This window comes from Bradysia coprophila, unplaced genomic scaffold (genome assembly GCF_014529535.1).
Source record: "Bradysia coprophila strain Holo2 unplaced genomic scaffold, BU_Bcop_v1 contig_232, whole genome shotgun sequence".
NCBI classification, from domain to species: Eukaryota; Metazoa; Arthropoda; class Insecta; order Diptera; family Sciaridae; genus Bradysia; species Bradysia coprophila.
Genome location: NW_023503493.1, coordinates 5,009,002 through 5,026,090, shown reverse-complemented (window position 1 = coordinate 5,026,090; position 17,089 = coordinate 5,009,002). Strand labels below are relative to the sequence as shown.

Here is a 17,089-nt window from a genome sequence, read left to right as displayed (position 1 = left end):
TATCTCTCAAATGAAACAAAAACTAGCAAAATCGTATGAGATTTACTCGATTTATGTGCAAAAAACACTTAGGGCCGAGTAGCGGCCTTAGTCCAAGGGCCCTAATTTGAAACTTTTTTCGTCACGTTCTTTTCGGTATTCAATTACCTTCCATAAAAAACTAAATCTAGCAAAATCGGATGAGATTTACTCGATTTATGTGCAGAAAACACTTAGGGCCGAGTAGCGGCCTTAGTCCAAGGGTCCTAATTTGAAACTTTTTTCGTCACGTTCTTTTCGGTATTCAATTACCTTCCATAAAAAACTAAATCTAGCAAAATCGGATGAGATTTACTCGATTTATGTGCAAAAAACACTTAGGGCCGAGTAACGACCTTTGAGCCCTCCCAACAAGCCCACGTTGCATCTTACCCAAAAACAATGTTCAGCAACTTTGTTCTACTCGTCAATACCTTTCATTTGATATATCACAAGCAGCTATTGCGTGCGTATTTCGGTAGATATCGTCGAAAGACTGAAAAACACCTATAGGGCCCTAGCTCTGGAGGGGCCGACCCTACCATGCCCATTTTCGAACTTGACCTTACTTTTGTCTATACCAATCGGGAAAAAAAAGAATTTTGAAAAAAGGTTGTGATTTACTCAAGCTAGAGGGGTCACGGACGGACGGACGGACGGACGGACGGACGGACGGACGGATGGACGGACGGACGGACGGACGGACGGACATTTTTTTTTATTGCGGATTCGTCATCTATGAACATAACCGAATGCTTTGCCCTTACTGGCTGCTTCCAATTCGACGTGTTACAAACGGCATATTAATCTTATAAGCCCCCAGTACTTCGTACGGGGCTAAAAAAGAATGCGTCCGACTTCGGCAGGCTGTTGTTGTTTCGTAGTCCCTCTAGTCAGGAAAATAATATTGCAAACAAAAGAAAGAAAAGAAAAATCCTTTTTGTACAACTTCCTTTTTGAATACAAAACTGCACTCGCCCATGCATGATGAGTGTGTGTGTGGTGTGTACACTGTGACAAATTTAACAATATTGGCCTTCAGAATATTTTCTATAATTATACATTTTTTAAAACTCATATTTATAAATGAATGAAAAAAAAATAAATAAATGAAACAAATTTGTCTCAGTGATAGTTGTGGATGCGCGCGCTCTGGTAATTTTTTTTTCTTTTCTTGGTTTTTTGTTGTTGTTGTTGTTGTTATTGCATACAAGCACACACAAAGCACTTAAAACGCTATAAGTAGATTTTGTGCTTGCAAAAAAAAAATTAAAATGAAAAATTTGAAGAAAGGAAAATTATTGACATTTTTTTACAAATTTAATAAAATGAAAACAAAAACAGAAAAATAGATGTGTGACGAGGGCGTCACACATACGTAATTTTAGATGATCGATGTTAATTGTTGTTGTTGTTGTTATTGTTAAGGCTTGGTAGGAGCTTGTTTATTGATCTATTACAATTTTTGCTAAGCAAAGCCCCATTACAGTAATTTATCGAGTGAGCTAGTGTTTAAGGTTTTTTAGATTTATAAATTTCGATATATTTTCTACGGCACCATCAATAACACTATAATTTTATCACACCCACCACAGCCGATTGGATCAAAGGAAATGAAAATTTTATTATTGGCTTATAGCGGAGAACATTTTAAACGCACACAAATTAAACGAAAATTTTGCAGGCGGTACGATAAGTGAGTTTAACGAAGTGACTATTGTCGTTTAGACAGTATTTCCACCCGGGTGCAAATAGCACAAGTTATAGCCTATTTTCACCCGAGAGTTTTGCAGTGGGGAAATAGTATTTTACATGACTAGGGATAAAAAGATGAAAAGTAGAGCTTTCGTGTGAATGCTGTTGATCCGAGGCGAAGCCGAGGTCAATAAACACACGAAAACGAGACTTTTCATCTTTTTATCCCGAGTTATGTAATGGATTTTACTATACTGGTGCATGTAATAAGGCTGTTACATGTATAGGCAATAACCTTTACATCACTCGCATAGTAAAACGTCGTACTACACACGGAAAATAAAGTTATATCTCGTATCACGATGAGTAAAAGTACCTCGGGCTGCCGCCCTCGGATACTTTTTCTCATCTGGATACGAGATATCACTTTACTTCCCTTGCATAGTAATGTACTATTTCATGTTGAGAGCGTCGAAAGACATGCTGCAAACATGAAAAGTACGGTTTTCGACGAATGTGGCATGCAAAGGTAATTTTTCCTTGTGCAAATCTTAGACGAATTATTCCTAGGCAAGTATTTCGTATGGGAAAATGTGTCCCCAACATCATTTTGTATAAGATGCAGATTTCGTAAGATTTTACGTAGAATTTTGCAGTAACACATGTAGTAGGCGTTGACATTTTTGGTAGTTGTCAGTTTGTAGTATTTTGAAAATTCAGTATTGCGAATGTTACGTTTTGTTATTGTTTAGTATTCGGGACAATTATCATTAATTTACCGTAAAAATATTGTGCAGACGCGTTTTTTCGAGTGTGGCTTAAAAGCAGACAAAGGTCTCAAGTGTTTTTATTATGAATTGTGTCAAAACTTTCGCGTATTTATTAATTCATTGGAAGAAATCACTCTTCTTGGGGTACACTTCCGGTCTCCTAAAGTGTTCAACTTCATCTCCAAGGTAATCGTTACAATATTTTATTCTTTTTTAATTCAAAAGAATTGTTAAGTAAACAAATTCGAATTATTCGCGGTAATTTGACCACCAATTCTCACACTATCAAATATTTCGTATTTCATGTCGGGGACACAATTTTTACGTAATTTTGTTCGCAATTTCCAGTCCATATATAATACGTCTAAGGTAAACATTGACTCGAAATATAAGTGTTGCATCAGACACAGTACAAATTAATTCATAAATTGATTGTTGAATCGCAAGTGTATTTTTCGTTTTACAACTCAATGTTACATTAGCAGTCAGGTTACTTGAACACTCTTACTTAAATGATGTCATAATATAGTGTATCATACAACGATGCATGCAACTGAACAGAGGCATGTAAAATTAGCAAATGTTTGCACATTATGATGCTGAGTTGCATAAAGACTATTTGCAACCGGGTGCAAATACCACATCTTAGACTATTTGTGCGCGGGTGCAAAAAGCATCTAGCTAACAATTTCAAGTGAAATTTGTGTAGTCTACAACTGTTTAACGTTAAAGTTTTCCAAATTTGTCAGCTACATTCAAATTGTCTTCGATCTATTGTTTTTTAAAGAAACAGATAAAACGTGACAAAAATGAATTAGTGAATTTTCAGGAATAGAATTTCCCTAAGACCCTGTTTGGTAGTACTAGTCTTTTACAATCGAATTTCGAAGGAAATTTTCATGGTAAGCCTTCTATTGTTACTCTAATCTGTCAAGATTAGTCAACGAGTCAACGCGTCAGTTTTATTTTTTTTTAAATGTCAAGAAACTTCCGAAATAATGTGACCTTAACCAATAGATTACCCTATTTATAGTAGGTACCAGAAGGTCATGTCCTGCAAAGTTCATTTTCTTACTCTATCAGATGTATGAGCATATTTACTTCACTATTCGTGCCCAACTTCACTCTGATAAATTAATATCCATTGAATGTCACATCAGTGAAGTTGTTTTACAAAAAATACGGCGCTGACACTAATTCTATGCCGAATGTTATAGAATTAAACAAAAATCTAGTACATTGAGCTGTATTTTCCAAACTCCAATAATTTATAAACATTCTTTCATGAAATTACTGCTGTCACTGCGCTTATTTTCATGTGAACCAACTTCATATGGTGACATTTGTTCTATAATGACAAATGTGAAGTTGGTTCACATGAAAATATAGGCTGCAGAGAATGAAGTACTATGAAAAAAATGTGGCGCCTCTACAGGCCAACCCACTTGTCCTATGAATAATCTGTTTAATTTTTCGATTATAAATAGAGTACGATTTGTAACCAATTAAATGGAGAAAATTGTGATCGATTTTCGTCAGTTTAATAAGTTAACCGATTGCAAGTATTCGACCTATTTATTGGAAATTGCTAGGAGAAAATTCAAAGTTTAAGTTTTCTTTGATCTGATGGCAACCTTAAGACACAATAATTGACGTTTATCCGCTTACCTTGTAATAAATGTGCTATAAATGAGAAAACGTTCGTTGTGCACGCTGTGAAAACTGGATGCATAAAGCTCTTATTCCAATTAAAATTTACATGGAATTTCATCTCGCCTAATTCTCTTTATTTTCCGACATAATACGGATAGAACTATGACGGTGAAAACTGACGGTGAAGTTTTATTATTTAGTTATATAACCGCCAACGCAACTAATGCACTGTTGGCCTCAAAAGTTGTAGAAATAATACTTACGTTTGTTGACGAGAGTCACTTCTGTCGACATTATTCTCGTTCTGTGCATTAAGATTGTAATTGCAGTTAACGACTCGTAAATAATCGTTTTGAATAATTCTGAATTATTCATAGGAATGAATGTTTTGAATAAGCGGTCCGCAGCACCACGAACAATTTGTTTTATGTTTTTCGCTTCTTTTCATTTTTTATCGAACCACTTCCTGATTGCCAACATCTTTCGAAATTATGTACTTTGGCCACAAATCTATCTTGGTCCCGACTAGACAATGTCTGCTTACTCTCTTTTTACATTATATACAACAGTGTACGGTTCAACAGAAATGAAATTTATTGAAATTGAAGTTGTTAGAACTTTGACCGTCTTCAAAATCTATTTACCGGCAGTAAAAGGAGTGAATGGTCCAAATTTAAGTGCAGCCTTAGCTGCTTCAGCTGCTGCCAGAGCTTGGATAAAATCGGTCGGTGATACAGCCGTTCCCGGCGGTAAAACAAAAAACCCGAGTACCTGAAAAATTAGTAGGATTTTTTTACCACTTCTCCATCTCAATCCGAAATCTATTTTCCTACAGTTTCCAAGCACAATACCGCAACACAAACGAACAGTAAGAATTTCATTTTTGGTTTTTAAGTAAAAAGATGTCTTCGAACGGATGTTAAACTGAGCCAGAAGATCGTAATATTCGGTGTTTTATATCGAAAAAACAAGATAATGATTCCGTGAATGCGTAATATTGCCAAATTAAAAGCGCACTTGTTCCAACAATGATGCCTTAAACTGTTGAACATATGGGGTGGTTCAATGATTGAAAATTGTGTCGAACGAATTTCGATAGAAGGTTAATGGGTGGGAGGCTATCGCTAATGACTATTCTATAGTGTTCTGTGCTTGAGGATTGGCAGAAGCATTTTTTGCATTGGTCAGCCAATTGAAGCCGCAGGACGAGAAGCAAAAGAAAACGTTTTCGGGCAATTGCCAATTTTCTCAGCTATTCCATAAGTCACGAAGCAGTCTAACGGTCTAAAGTAGAAAAATTACCACAACTACTCTATGTCACACTTAATCACCCTCTGCCTCATTTGCGTTTAAAATTTGAAATTAAAATTTTTTCTCGTGAGTGTCTGTTGTGAAACTGAAATTTTATTCGAGTTTTGATAAATATTCGAGTAACGAAATAATTGATTCGTCTACTTGTACATGCAGTTACGCACATAAGTTCGCATAATTAGAATAATTTGTGTTAATCTGATGTATACGTTATTCTTTAACATAAGCCACAAGCGCGGAGCATAGAAGACGTGTAACGTTTTCGGTTATTTCTACATAGATGACATGGGTTTTCGAACCGGTACATCATTGAAATAATCAGATGCTCAAGAATAGTGTATTACATTCGATGCTGCGAAAGTAATTCATTACATGAGGTAACAGTTTTGTCATAAAAGCACACATTGTGTGCTTTCTGAGCAACAAGCTTCGGCAACTGTAGATATTTTCGGCAAGTATAGCCAACAAATCTTGCCCCATACGAAAGTTGGTTATCACAACGGAATTCACGTAAAATAAATCGAAAATATTCCTTTATGCAGGGTACAAACTACCATGTAATGGACGACTTTCGCTCTGGGGCATGCAATAAAATTATTTTTGAATTGTTGGAATTTTGCAGACTGACCCGAAGGCAGGTATGTTCACCTGGTCTAAAATGCGTTTTCCCGGTCTTTGGTGATGTGAGTATAGTAATAGTACTCAGGTTAATGAATAGGAAAGAAATTGTGATTGTGTGAGAAAATGACTTCCGTTTGACTCATCAGTAACGACATCTCCAGTGAATGTAAAGGCGTTACGGTTGTAAATTTAAATAGCATCAAGATTTGCTTTAGCTCCTTGCTGGTTATTTCTAATAAAAGAACGGGAATCGAATTTTTTTAGATAATTTATTCCTAATTCGATGTTCACTTTACACATATTTATTTGCCCAGACCAGCCAGACCAGCACCACTAGCCAAATTTGTTATGAAAGCTTGTTTCGCTGCAAAGACATTTTGAAATACAGTCGCTTTCGCTGTGGCTGCCGTTTGTATTGCTGTTAGCTCTGCTTGCGCTAAACCAGGAACCAAGAGTTCCAGTGTTGGTCTGGGTGCACCAAAAACCTAAATTTTTGTTTTATTTATTTTTCGATATTTTCCTTCAACTTTGTTTTGATTTTTTTCAACTTACGCTTCCCAAACATAGCAACGAAACACAAGCGAATACTAGAAAATATTTCATTTTTCAAAACTAACCACACGATGCTTGTCTTAGAATTCTATTGATAAGGAATGGCATTCGATGGGGCTATTTATACGGCATCCATGTGAATAATAATTGACGTTGGTACGCTTTAATGTTCAAGTTCAGCCAGACACACGACCCACTTGTTTCAACAAACGATTAAAAATACGACGCACGTGTGCGCGTTTTTGTCCTATTCAACATTTGGCGGTAATTTATTCGCAGCCAAAATTTTGCTTATCATTTCGATCAATATCATGCATCACTTTACTTAGTATGGTGGACCAGACCAGAAAGATAGACGGGTTAAAATATCAAAAGTAACATTCAAATTTTCCATTTAGAAATGGAAATTAAATATTTTGCTAAACGTATGAAGGAATATCACTCCTCCTAGCATTAACATTCGTATGACAGACGTCAAAAAACCACCAAATTTTTACACATGTATACGTACACATTTCTTTGTGTTGTGTGACTTAACTGGCACACGATATAACTTCTGTTCTAAAGAAAGAAATGAAAATCCGTTTCTCATACCACCAGTCTTCAAATATGTTAATGCTAGGAGCAATGCTATGATAAAAGTCATAATATAAAACACCGAAAGTAGAAGAAAATTTGACGTCAAATAATTTCCTACTACAACGTCTAGATCCTTCACCATCATATTTTATACAAAAACTTGCTGCGTAATAGCAGATGATTTTCGAAATTTGTAAGTCAATTTGGCGTTGTACAATTTTATCATTTATTTAGCGCGATCATTTTTAATAGTTCAGTCATAGCAATTAGCACGTCACATTTAGACATTGACTTAAAGGCTGAGCAGCGCGTGTTGGGACGTCATTAGACGAAAAACAATATTTTTTGCCCATGCTATATCCGGAAAGTAAAACTAATTTGAAACTGAGACAGAGCCTATTGTTTCTGAAATTTACAAACTTCGTTAAATTTCGTTAAATTTCTCAGAATTTCGTTAAATTTCACAAATAATAGGCCATGATTCCGATGTAACTCTTGATGCATTTTTTTCTTGTAACATTTATTGTACCTTCGCATAGTGTAACCGACTGAATGAGGTCATAAAAAGACAAAGACAGGACACATTCACTGTCCACAACATCCCAAAATCATTGACAATAAAAATTTAAAACCAAACGAATTCGATGCTGATGTAGTGGATGATGGACACGGGACACCGCAATGAAATTGAGAGCAAATTACTTCTCTTTTCGAACAAGGGAATGGGTTAAATAAATGTACTGTTCCCAAATTGTTATTTTATCTAGTACGATTCGTAAGACTTGCGTTACTGGCTTTACTGACGTGATGAAGGAACTTCATCTGATGCTACGAGATTCTGGTGGCAGTGCGGCACTGTTATCGAATTTAACGAAATCCCTAGTAAGTCAGATAATTTCGAACCACAATCTCCCGTTTATAGTGTTTTCTCTCACTCTTTCATCCATTAAAATTCATTATTCCATAGCGGCATCCTTGTCGTATATATGAATTTTAATGGATGACAGATTGAGAGAGAAATGAGAGAGAGAGAGTCGACATGGAAGAGTAACCATTTCCAGTCTCTATTCAATTTTATAGATGTTTCATGTGATTCTGTCGTAGTATCGTTTATAAAATCTGATTTCCATTCCTTTTAGTCGTAAGCGAGTTGATTTTATAATGGAGAAGTAGGACATGAGTAAAGTACCTGCCTGAGTTAGAGGCGAATAACATAGCTTGTTAATTGCTTTTGATGTTGCTATGAACTGGGCTTACTTTCTCAGCTATCTTTATAATGTAGATTTTAAACAAAACAAATTTACTTCCAAAAGATTGCGTCTTTGAACGTTTACGAAGTAGATTTACATTGAAAAGCACAATTAATAATATGAAAACACATGATGAACAAAAAATAATAATTAAATCTTAAGCAAAATGAAAATACAATAACTAAAGTAATTTAAACACAAAATAACCCGAAATGAGTGTGTCACTATTTCTAAGTTTGTTCAGTGAACAATGTTCACAGTATCTTAAATAGTTAAAATTTAAAAGAAAATCACAAGAAAATAGCACAAAAGACTTAGAGTTATGCAAATTACTGATGACAAAATGGTAAGACGACAAAGTACAGTTAAAATCATCCGAATTTGTTGTCCATAATTGGAATGATAATAAACGAAAATTGAAAAAAAATACAGCCAACCGGTGCACTCACACAAAATCATGGCTTTTGCATGTCCTTAGCGTGATTGTGTGAGTGGACCAGTTGGGTAAAACAGCTGAAACAAACTAAGACACAAATTCGGTTGACATTAACTGTATAATGAAAAATTTATTTAAAACTCGAAGCTGTTGTTGACTGCACAACAATCAGGGAATCTCTTCAATGCAGAATGTTGAATCCTTTGCAAATTGACTCATTTTACGCTTCGTTAGATAGATAAATCGCAATTAGTTGCCAGTAATTGTTCTAATAAAGTGAATGATAATTGTGCGAAGGCATATCTTCACTATCAACCTCAATGGGGCCACAATTGCAATTTGAAAATTTGGCGATTATGAATTTTTTCATATGTGCACGTGCGGTTTGATTGACCCTTTTTTCTCCCCTCAATAGGCCATGAGAAAAATGTGATTAGTTAATCTTCAACCAAATCGAATCAAGTTAGATCACATTTATAGTGAGAAAAGTGCAGCACTTTCTCTCCCGTGGAACTTTTCTGACTCGAACTGTCACTTTGTTTTCAAAAATGCATTGATGTTGTTTGTTTCGTGGAGAAAAACGGTGGATTACACCTCGCACATATGAAAAACATTGTGTTCACGTCTGGAAGGAATATGAAATATTTTTTTCCTATTTTCTCCCCTTGGTGAACAGTTTGCTAGGTAGCAGATTCGAAGGCAAATTCAGAAAATCGATTTTTCAAAAAATAAATCCTGGCTGACATATAAAGTGGCTAACTTCAAGTCCAAAGAAATTTCTATTTCTTCATTCAGATTTATGTAAGATGTGAGTTCCCACTAGGAAAACCCAAAATTGAAATTTCTGCAACATTCTACTACAATGACATACCAGCAGAGTATGGATCGGTCCTTCGTAGAACTTTACAGTGAACTTTTGCTTCATCAGTCTACTGCATTTTTATGTCATTGTTGATTAGTTATTTGCATTACTTGGATTGAAACCACGAAATTACAGTATTCGACTTCGTCTCGACGAATCATACAACGTATGCAAAAATTATTCTCTCGGAATTCACACATATACTATGATTGAGTGGTTTCAATCCTGTGATGCACACAGTTTTACACTCGTCACACCATGTAATACACAAACAACAAAACCAAATGTAATACACACCGTTCAAGGTTGAACTTGAATGTATAGAAGAAGAATGAGAATAAAAACGAAACCGAAAATACGCGATATAAAGCCGAACGAGTTGATCGTTCGATGTGCATCACACTACTCGCTGATACGGAGAGTAAGCTCCGACTCTCTCTTTGACGAATAACATAAACAAACTCCACCATTAAGGAAAATATCGCCTGGATCCCTAGACCTGTTTTAAAGGTCTGCTGAGAGAGAACTAAAAAAGTGAGGTTTCCGATAACTTTTGACGCGTGGTATTCAGTGTTTTCATGGTTTAATGATTGTAAAATTATTTACGTATCTTTTGTGGACGGCAGATTTTAGGCCATTTCGTGAAGCGAAAGTCCCTAAAATCAACCGTCCACAATAGATGCGTATGCTATAATAAATCGAGTTTCGGTTCAAAATTTTGAAGCCAATCAGACAATTCGATGAAAATTAATGAAATTGGAAATTTTAGCTTAAGCTTAAGAAGTGAGATGAAGTGTTGTTCTTTCAGACATGGATTTTTAATTACGTACCTTGAGAATAAAACTTGAAACGACAAAAATTGTAAATGTTATTTGTTAAAAGCACGCACAAAACAAAATTTTGCTGGAAATTGAAACCCGACTTTGTAGACTTTTCATTTTCTTATTTATTGTAGTCAAAACGATGCACAATGTGTGATAAAATCGAAGAACTTTTGTATGAGTATCAATTTGTATGAATTTTACCAGAAAAGTACACCGTTTGTATACATTGAAAGTTTATCACAAACTTAGCAAGATTCAGGCTCTCACTAAATTTAATCGCAAATGGAATCGTGAATTTCCACAAGTAATAGATTTTGATGTCCTCTACGTCCTCTAATGGGAGAGTGTACATTTCGAAAACAAATTTTTAACAGTGTGATCATTTTCTGCTACTACGGCTACTACCTTTAAATAGTTGTTTGAATGGATGGAAAAGAAAAGTGCGCAGTGCCAGAGAATTTGAAGTTGCTTTTCGCAGCCCGGTGAGAACGGTATCTGTTGTTTTTTAACAGATCAGAGGAAGTTATTCAGCAAAGAAAGCTCCCTCTTGTTAAAGTTGCGTGTTCACAACTAACGTCATTATGTAATTTCAGTACACACTTTCTACAAGTGAATGTCGTTGCGTATAGATGTCGCTATTGTTTCTCCCCGATGCATCTAATTCGCTTTGAGTATTTTGAGTTTTATGGCGACGATGCTCTTTGTTTACCTTTTGCAACAAAGTACACTGTCAAAATAAATGTTGTATTGTGGATAGAACAGATGATAGAACAGAAGCATCCTGTTTGACTCAGATTATACATTTTGTTTCGTGCAATGAATTAGCTTAAGAAAATGTTAGAAGAAGTTGAAAATATTGTAAGACACTGACCTAGATACAAAAAAAATGTTGAAGCGCTTTCCGTTCAGTTTGCATATTTATAATAGCCGATACAATTTTACATGATAGCTATACATATAACCATCAGATAAATAAATTTGCAGAAATGTAGCGCATAAGATTGAAACACAAATTTTGTAAATACATTTAAATATAGAAAATAGAGAAAATTTGTTCAAATATCAACGATAAAGAAAAAAGAAATGAAGAAAAACGTAGACCTAAAATAGTTACAAGAAAACAAGAAACAAGTACTTAACTTAGAACTAATGTTAACAATAAACAAACAAAAAAATCTTATTGAAAGGACAAATTAATAAAAATGTTACCTAAAAGAATTGATTTTCATTTATACTAGTCGAATTCAACCGAATATCCCATAACGTTGCATGGAGAATTCTGGTGTTTTTAAAGGAAACAAAACCATTTTCCATTGCCTATTTTTAACAATAAAGGCAGGGTAAATTGAAATGATCGATTATTAACATTTTTAGCGTATTGTGATTTGAAAACGAGTATGATCTAAACAACAAACTTTCGGTCGATCTGCATAACATTCACAATGTTTTTTCGGTGTATTGAGCTTGCGCGCGCACGTTTATAATTCGAACTCGAGCTCATGCGTATGCATTGTAACTGTTTACAGATTAAAAACCTAACAAATGCACCATAAACAGTTCAAATGTATGTAAGACTATACTGGCTTTCAAATCTGTATACACTCAGAATCGATCATTTCATTTTGCTTCGACTTTATTCTAAGGAAATTCAATTTTTTTTGGAATTTCGAGAATTTTTAAGAATTTCATTGAAAATTCTCTCGTGAAATCAAGAATGAGGAATTTTCAAGAAAGGATACTCCCAATTCTATGTACTGCCATTTTAGTATCTATTACAGTACACTGACCAAATGGAATAGAAAAATCTCGACCAGTGACCCTTTCCAAATTTGTAGCCTACATTTAGGCGGAAAAATACTCGTTTTTTATGATTTCTCTGAAACAAAATCTTTTTTTGAAACGCTTGCAAAAATGTGTTACTTTCAAATGAAAAATTGGTTTATGGGTGATAACATAAATAGGCCATAGAATCGAATACATAAATTTACACAATCTACACAAGTTTCTCAAAGTATGAGAAGTTATCTCCCACAAACCAATTTTCCCATTAAAAGTACCACATTTTTGCGAGCTTTTATTGGTTTCACTTTTTCAAAAAAAAAAAGATTTTGATTCAGAGAAATCATCAAAAAACGAATATCTTTCGCCAAAATGTAGGCTACAAATTTGCAAATGGTTCATTGCTCTTAAGATAATACTATTTTTCAGTAAAAAATATCTTCTGAATGATGTTACCTACAGTAGGTCGTATTTCAGCTGTGATTTTGTTTTCCTAAACGCCTGCCCTTCGTTGCACGCAGAATAATCAAAAAAAATCGGTTGCAGAAATTAAGTTTTCCCATGCCTCAACAACGATATTTGCCTGCTTGGGTATATAGAAACGTCATCTGCTATCGACATAGACGACAATTATAGGCGATTAGCTCTTGCAGCTGATATATAGCGAAATGTAGGATTGAAATATCGACGCGATAGATTTTGTATTAAAAAAACTGGGATTCTCTTAACGCAATTGAACCTCAGCAGATTTAATAGATATTGTTACTGTTGTAGAATGTATGGCACAGATGAAGTGAACAACTCGATAGATTTTTAACAAAAAAAGACCATGTTCAGACCGTACGTCACTCTCGTCCCTCCGTTGTAGAGTATACGTTGCATTTTTACCACTTTAACAAACGTAGTTAGGTTGCTAGAGAGGGTTTTGCTATGTGAGATTATTCTTACACACAGCGAGTGAATGCATAGATAACCTTAACTCAACTAACGTTTCCCGCAACACTTGCTGATTGCATCCGTATAATGTTTTGCATTTTACAAAATTGTCGATGATAACATACAACACATCGGACAAGTATCTTCAATTAGCATTCTTTGCATTTCTGTGCTACCGTCTTCAGTCTCTGTGTTAAACTCGAATATTTAATGGTTAAATAGCAGTGAGAAAACACTTCAATGACGGATCCACGGATTTCTATACTAGTGTTCAGTTTGGTACTAAGCTCAGTTTTCGGTGAAATTTTGCCAAATTTCGGTGATGTTGAGACAAAGTTTGTTGACTACATTGAGCAATTCAATAAGTCTTATCGCTTCGACGTTGACGAATATCGCAGAAGGTTCATTACGTTTCAGGTTCGTTTCATTCATTTTGCTGATTGTAAAATTTGTTTCGTCACCAGAACGTTAAAAAAAACTGTTAAACTGTTGACTAGACATCATTGGAAGTGATCAAATCGATGAATACGCTTCGAACGCACGAAGATTCCGCCCGATTTGGACTAACTGAATACTCGGACATGACCCATGCGGAGTTTGTGGCAGCTAAACTGAATCGAAATTCAATAAAAGCGAGAACTGACCGTCGATCTAATTCTATTATCAAGGAAACACGGGATGATTGGAAGTCACCGATGTCACAGAATATAATACGTTATGCGAGGGCTGCTTCGGATGTGGATGATCTGCCAAGGAAAGTCGATTGGTATGGGAAAAAAAAATTCCAACAGCAAAATGACCACTCTTGAACTAGAGCCAAATTTTCCTAATTTTCATATTAAAGGAGAGAACACGGTGTCGTATCGAGAGTACGAAATCAAGGTTTGTGCGGCGCTTGTTGGGCACACAGTGTTATCGAAACAGTGGAGTCAATGGCAGCGATCGAAAGTAATTCGTCGGTCATTGAATTAAGTGTTCAACAGATGGTCGACTGTGCCGAAAACAATAATAATGGTTGCCAGGGTGGAGACACCTGTAATGTCCTCGAATGGCTTGTACAGAAGAACATCAGCATTCAGACTATGAAAGAATATCCAACGAACAACAATAGTGGTCATTGCAAAATGGGAGAGTTTACGAATGGGTCGCAGTCCGTTCATGTCACTAAGTTTACGTGTGAACGGTAAATTCATTTGAAATTATCTGAACCTTAGCTGATAACTGTCGAACTTTCTCTGTTCTGAATTTGCAAAGTTATGTCGGACAAGAGCAAAAAGTACTGTTCCATCTCGCCAACGATGGTCCAGTCGTTGCAGCGGTTAATGGTCTTCTGTGGCAGAATTACCTAGGCGGAATCATTCAGTTCCACTGTGACGGGTCAACGACTAGTTTGAACCATGCAGTACAGATCGTTGGCTATGACTTGGAAGCTGACATTCCGTATTACATTGTTAGAAATTCGTGGGGAAAACGGTTCGGTAATGACGGTTATTTGAAGGTACAGATTGGCGGTAATGTATGTGGCATAGCCAATCAAGTATCAACGTTAGGAGTTGACAATGGTCTGCGAGTTTAGCGTATACATAAATAAAATGGCTAGAGAGTGACTTTTGTACAGTAAGCGTTTTCTTATGTTGCAACAAACATCTGCACCCTACTTATAGACCAGTGCCACACGAAACATTGAGACTCTCAAAGCCTATGCACTTTCTAGCCCTAGTGGGCCTGAAACGAGGGTAGTCCTTGTAGATCTCGACAACCCTCGTTGTGTACATGGTTGCCGAGATATACACTGGGTCTATCCTCGTTTAAGCCCTTCTAGGGCTAGAAGGTGAAAGTCGTGGAACAAATGTTTTTTGACAACGCTGGCGAGAAAATAGTCATTTTCTCCCCTCAGCTGAAACTTCAAGGCCTTTGTTGCGAAAAATTATGTGTTGCCCTTGGGAAGAAAAATAGGAAATTTCCTTTTCTCAGGTGACATGTTGACACAAACTCACCCTCGACCCTGAAACACCCTGTACACTGTCAATTTTTAATTGCTGAGACCGACAATTATGATTCGTTTTCCGTTGTTTAGCCTGTGATGAATAATGGATCTCATCAACGCAAAAATGGTCGTGTGTTTTCGACCTTATAAACTTCGTTCACAGATACGAAAGTAGTTACGTAATCTATCCAGTGAAAGAACTCCGAATAACGCAAAGACTTAAAAAAAAGGTGACTCACCACATGTGCCGCGTTAAACAACCGAAAAAACGGATTTTCTGGACTGGAGAATTTATTAATCAATTTGTTCCGTTGGTTCACATTTCAAATTTCTTATTTGCCTATCCCACCAAATAGATTTTGAACTGCCGTTGCTTTGGCTGTGGCCAGCGTTTGTATTGCTGTGAGCTGTGCTTGTGCTAGTCCAGGAAACAAAAGTCCTATTGTTGGCTCAGCAGAAGCAAGAACCTGTGGCGTAGATTTGTGAATTAATTTCGATTTTTTGTTGGATTTGTTCGACTTACGCTTCCCAAGCAGAGCAGCGCGACGCAAGCGATTATCAGAAAATATTTCATTTTTCAAATTGTTGTAACACCGATTTCTGTCTCAGAAATAATACTGGTCACGATCGACATTAGATGGAGTATTTATATGGTGTTACCCATTTGAATAATTGACTAAATTACGTGTTGTGTTCAAGTTCATCTAGACGGCAATGCCACTTGTTCAAATAAGAAATTAGACCAAAAATAGGTACACATTGAAGCTGAATAAATTTTGTGGAGTTAAATTCATACACAACAACCAGCACGTCATTGTTAGTACCATTAGATGAAAAGCTCTTCCATTACGCATGTTAAAACGCCTAGGACGTCATTGAATTGTGAATACAGGTGACATTAGACTTAAATACATATTTCATTAACCCTCTAGAAACGGCAGTAGTATTAATCGAATCTGTTTCTTTATGGGACAAGTGGGTTGGCCTGTAGAGGCGCAACATTTTTTTCATAGTACTTCATTCTCTACGGTTTATTTTCATGTGAACCAACTTCACATTTGTCATTACAGAACAAATGTCACCATATGAAGTTGGTTCACTTGAAAATAAGCGCAGTGACAGCAGTAATTCTATGACAGAATGTACTAAAATATAGAAAAACTCTATTACATTTCTTCTTAGTTTCTAAACATCATTCTTCTATTCATGGTCGATATTGGATGCATTAGATGAATGTAGAGTAGACTCAAGGTACTCCAACACAATTCGATATGTGTACAAAAATGCTACTTCATGTATAAAACTTCATAAGAGCACGGAGAAATTCAGAATTGGCCGAGGTGTAAGGCAGGGTGACACCATTTCACCGAAATTATTCACGGCGATTCTGCAGAGTGTTTTTAGGAAGTTAAACTGGAGTAAAATGGGAATAAAGATAGATGGAGAGTACCTGAGTAAGCTGATGACATTGTACCGATAGCAGCGAATCTAGGTCAGGCTCAGCTTATGCTACAACAGTTAAGTGAAGAGGCAAGCAAAGTTGGCCTTAAGATGAACTTATCGAAAACAAAAGTCATGACCAACATCGGGGACGATAGAGAGATCAAAATTGGTGACACTGTCATTGAACGAGTCGACAGCTATGTATATCTAGGACATAAACTGAAGTTAGGTCTGGACAACCAAACTGCAGAAATAAGACGTAGGATTGGTCTTGCATGGGCAGCGTTCGGAAAACTCAGACTAATTTTCAAAAGCAAAATGAATAATAGTCTGAAACGCAAAGTTTTCGACACTTGTGTCCTTCCAGTGCTCA

The 17,089-nt window shown here is 36.0% G+C and overlaps 1 protein-coding gene and 4 long non-coding RNA genes across 5 annotated transcripts; 2 read left to right on the top strand and 3 right to left on the bottom strand.

Annotated features, from left to right (window-relative positions):
* Positions 1–4,707: 4,707 nt before the first annotated feature.
* Positions 4,708–5,106, bottom strand: LOC119076174. Its single transcript, XR_005087542.1, has 2 exons — positions 4,970–5,106; positions 4,708–4,907 (listed from the first exon to the last, which is right to left on the bottom strand). It is a non-coding gene; the product is annotated as an uncharacterized LOC119076174 (long non-coding RNA).
* Positions 5,061–6,359, top strand: LOC119076195. The gene is made up of 2 exons (XR_005087564.1): positions 5,061–5,179; positions 5,279–6,359. It is a non-coding gene; the product is annotated as an uncharacterized LOC119076195 (long non-coding RNA).
* On the bottom strand, positions 6,331–6,762 carry LOC119076176. The gene is made up of 2 exons (XR_005087544.1): positions 6,621–6,762; positions 6,331–6,553 (listed from the first exon to the last, which is right to left on the bottom strand). It is a non-coding gene; the product is annotated as an uncharacterized LOC119076176 (long non-coding RNA).
* Positions 6,763–13,427: 6,665 nt separating this feature from the next.
* On the top strand, positions 13,428–14,887 carry LOC119076098 (cathepsin O-like). The gene is made up of 4 exons (XM_037182754.1): positions 13,428–13,703; positions 13,784–14,052; positions 14,131–14,469; positions 14,541–14,887. The coding sequence occupies exons 1-4, from the start codon at positions 13,527–13,529 to the stop codon at positions 14,860–14,862; spliced, it is 1,107 nt and encodes a 368-aa protein (XP_037038649.1). The 5' UTR covers positions 13,428–13,526; the 3' UTR covers positions 14,863–14,887.
* Positions 14,888–15,551: 664 nt separating this feature from the next.
* On the bottom strand, positions 15,552–16,149 carry LOC119076173. The gene is made up of 2 exons (XR_005087541.1): positions 15,797–16,149; positions 15,552–15,740 (listed from the first exon to the last, which is right to left on the bottom strand). It is a non-coding gene; the product is annotated as an uncharacterized LOC119076173 (long non-coding RNA).
* Between the last annotated feature and the right edge of the window lie 940 nt (positions 16,150–17,089).

Bases quoted from the DNA above. Each gene is read 5' to 3' on its own strand.
- LOC119076098 (XM_037182754.1), top strand. From the start codon at position 13,527: ATGACGGATCCACGGATTTCTATACTAGTGTTCAGTTTGGTACTAAGC. The intron at 13,704-13,783 runs GTTCGTTTCATT...ACTGTTGACTAG, and splicing joins GAAGGTTCATTACGTTTCAG to ACATCATTGGAAGTGATCAA. The intron at 14,470-14,540 runs GTAAATTCATTT...GAATTTGCAAAG, and splicing joins ACTAAGTTTACGTGTGAACG to TTATGTCGGACAAGAGCAAA.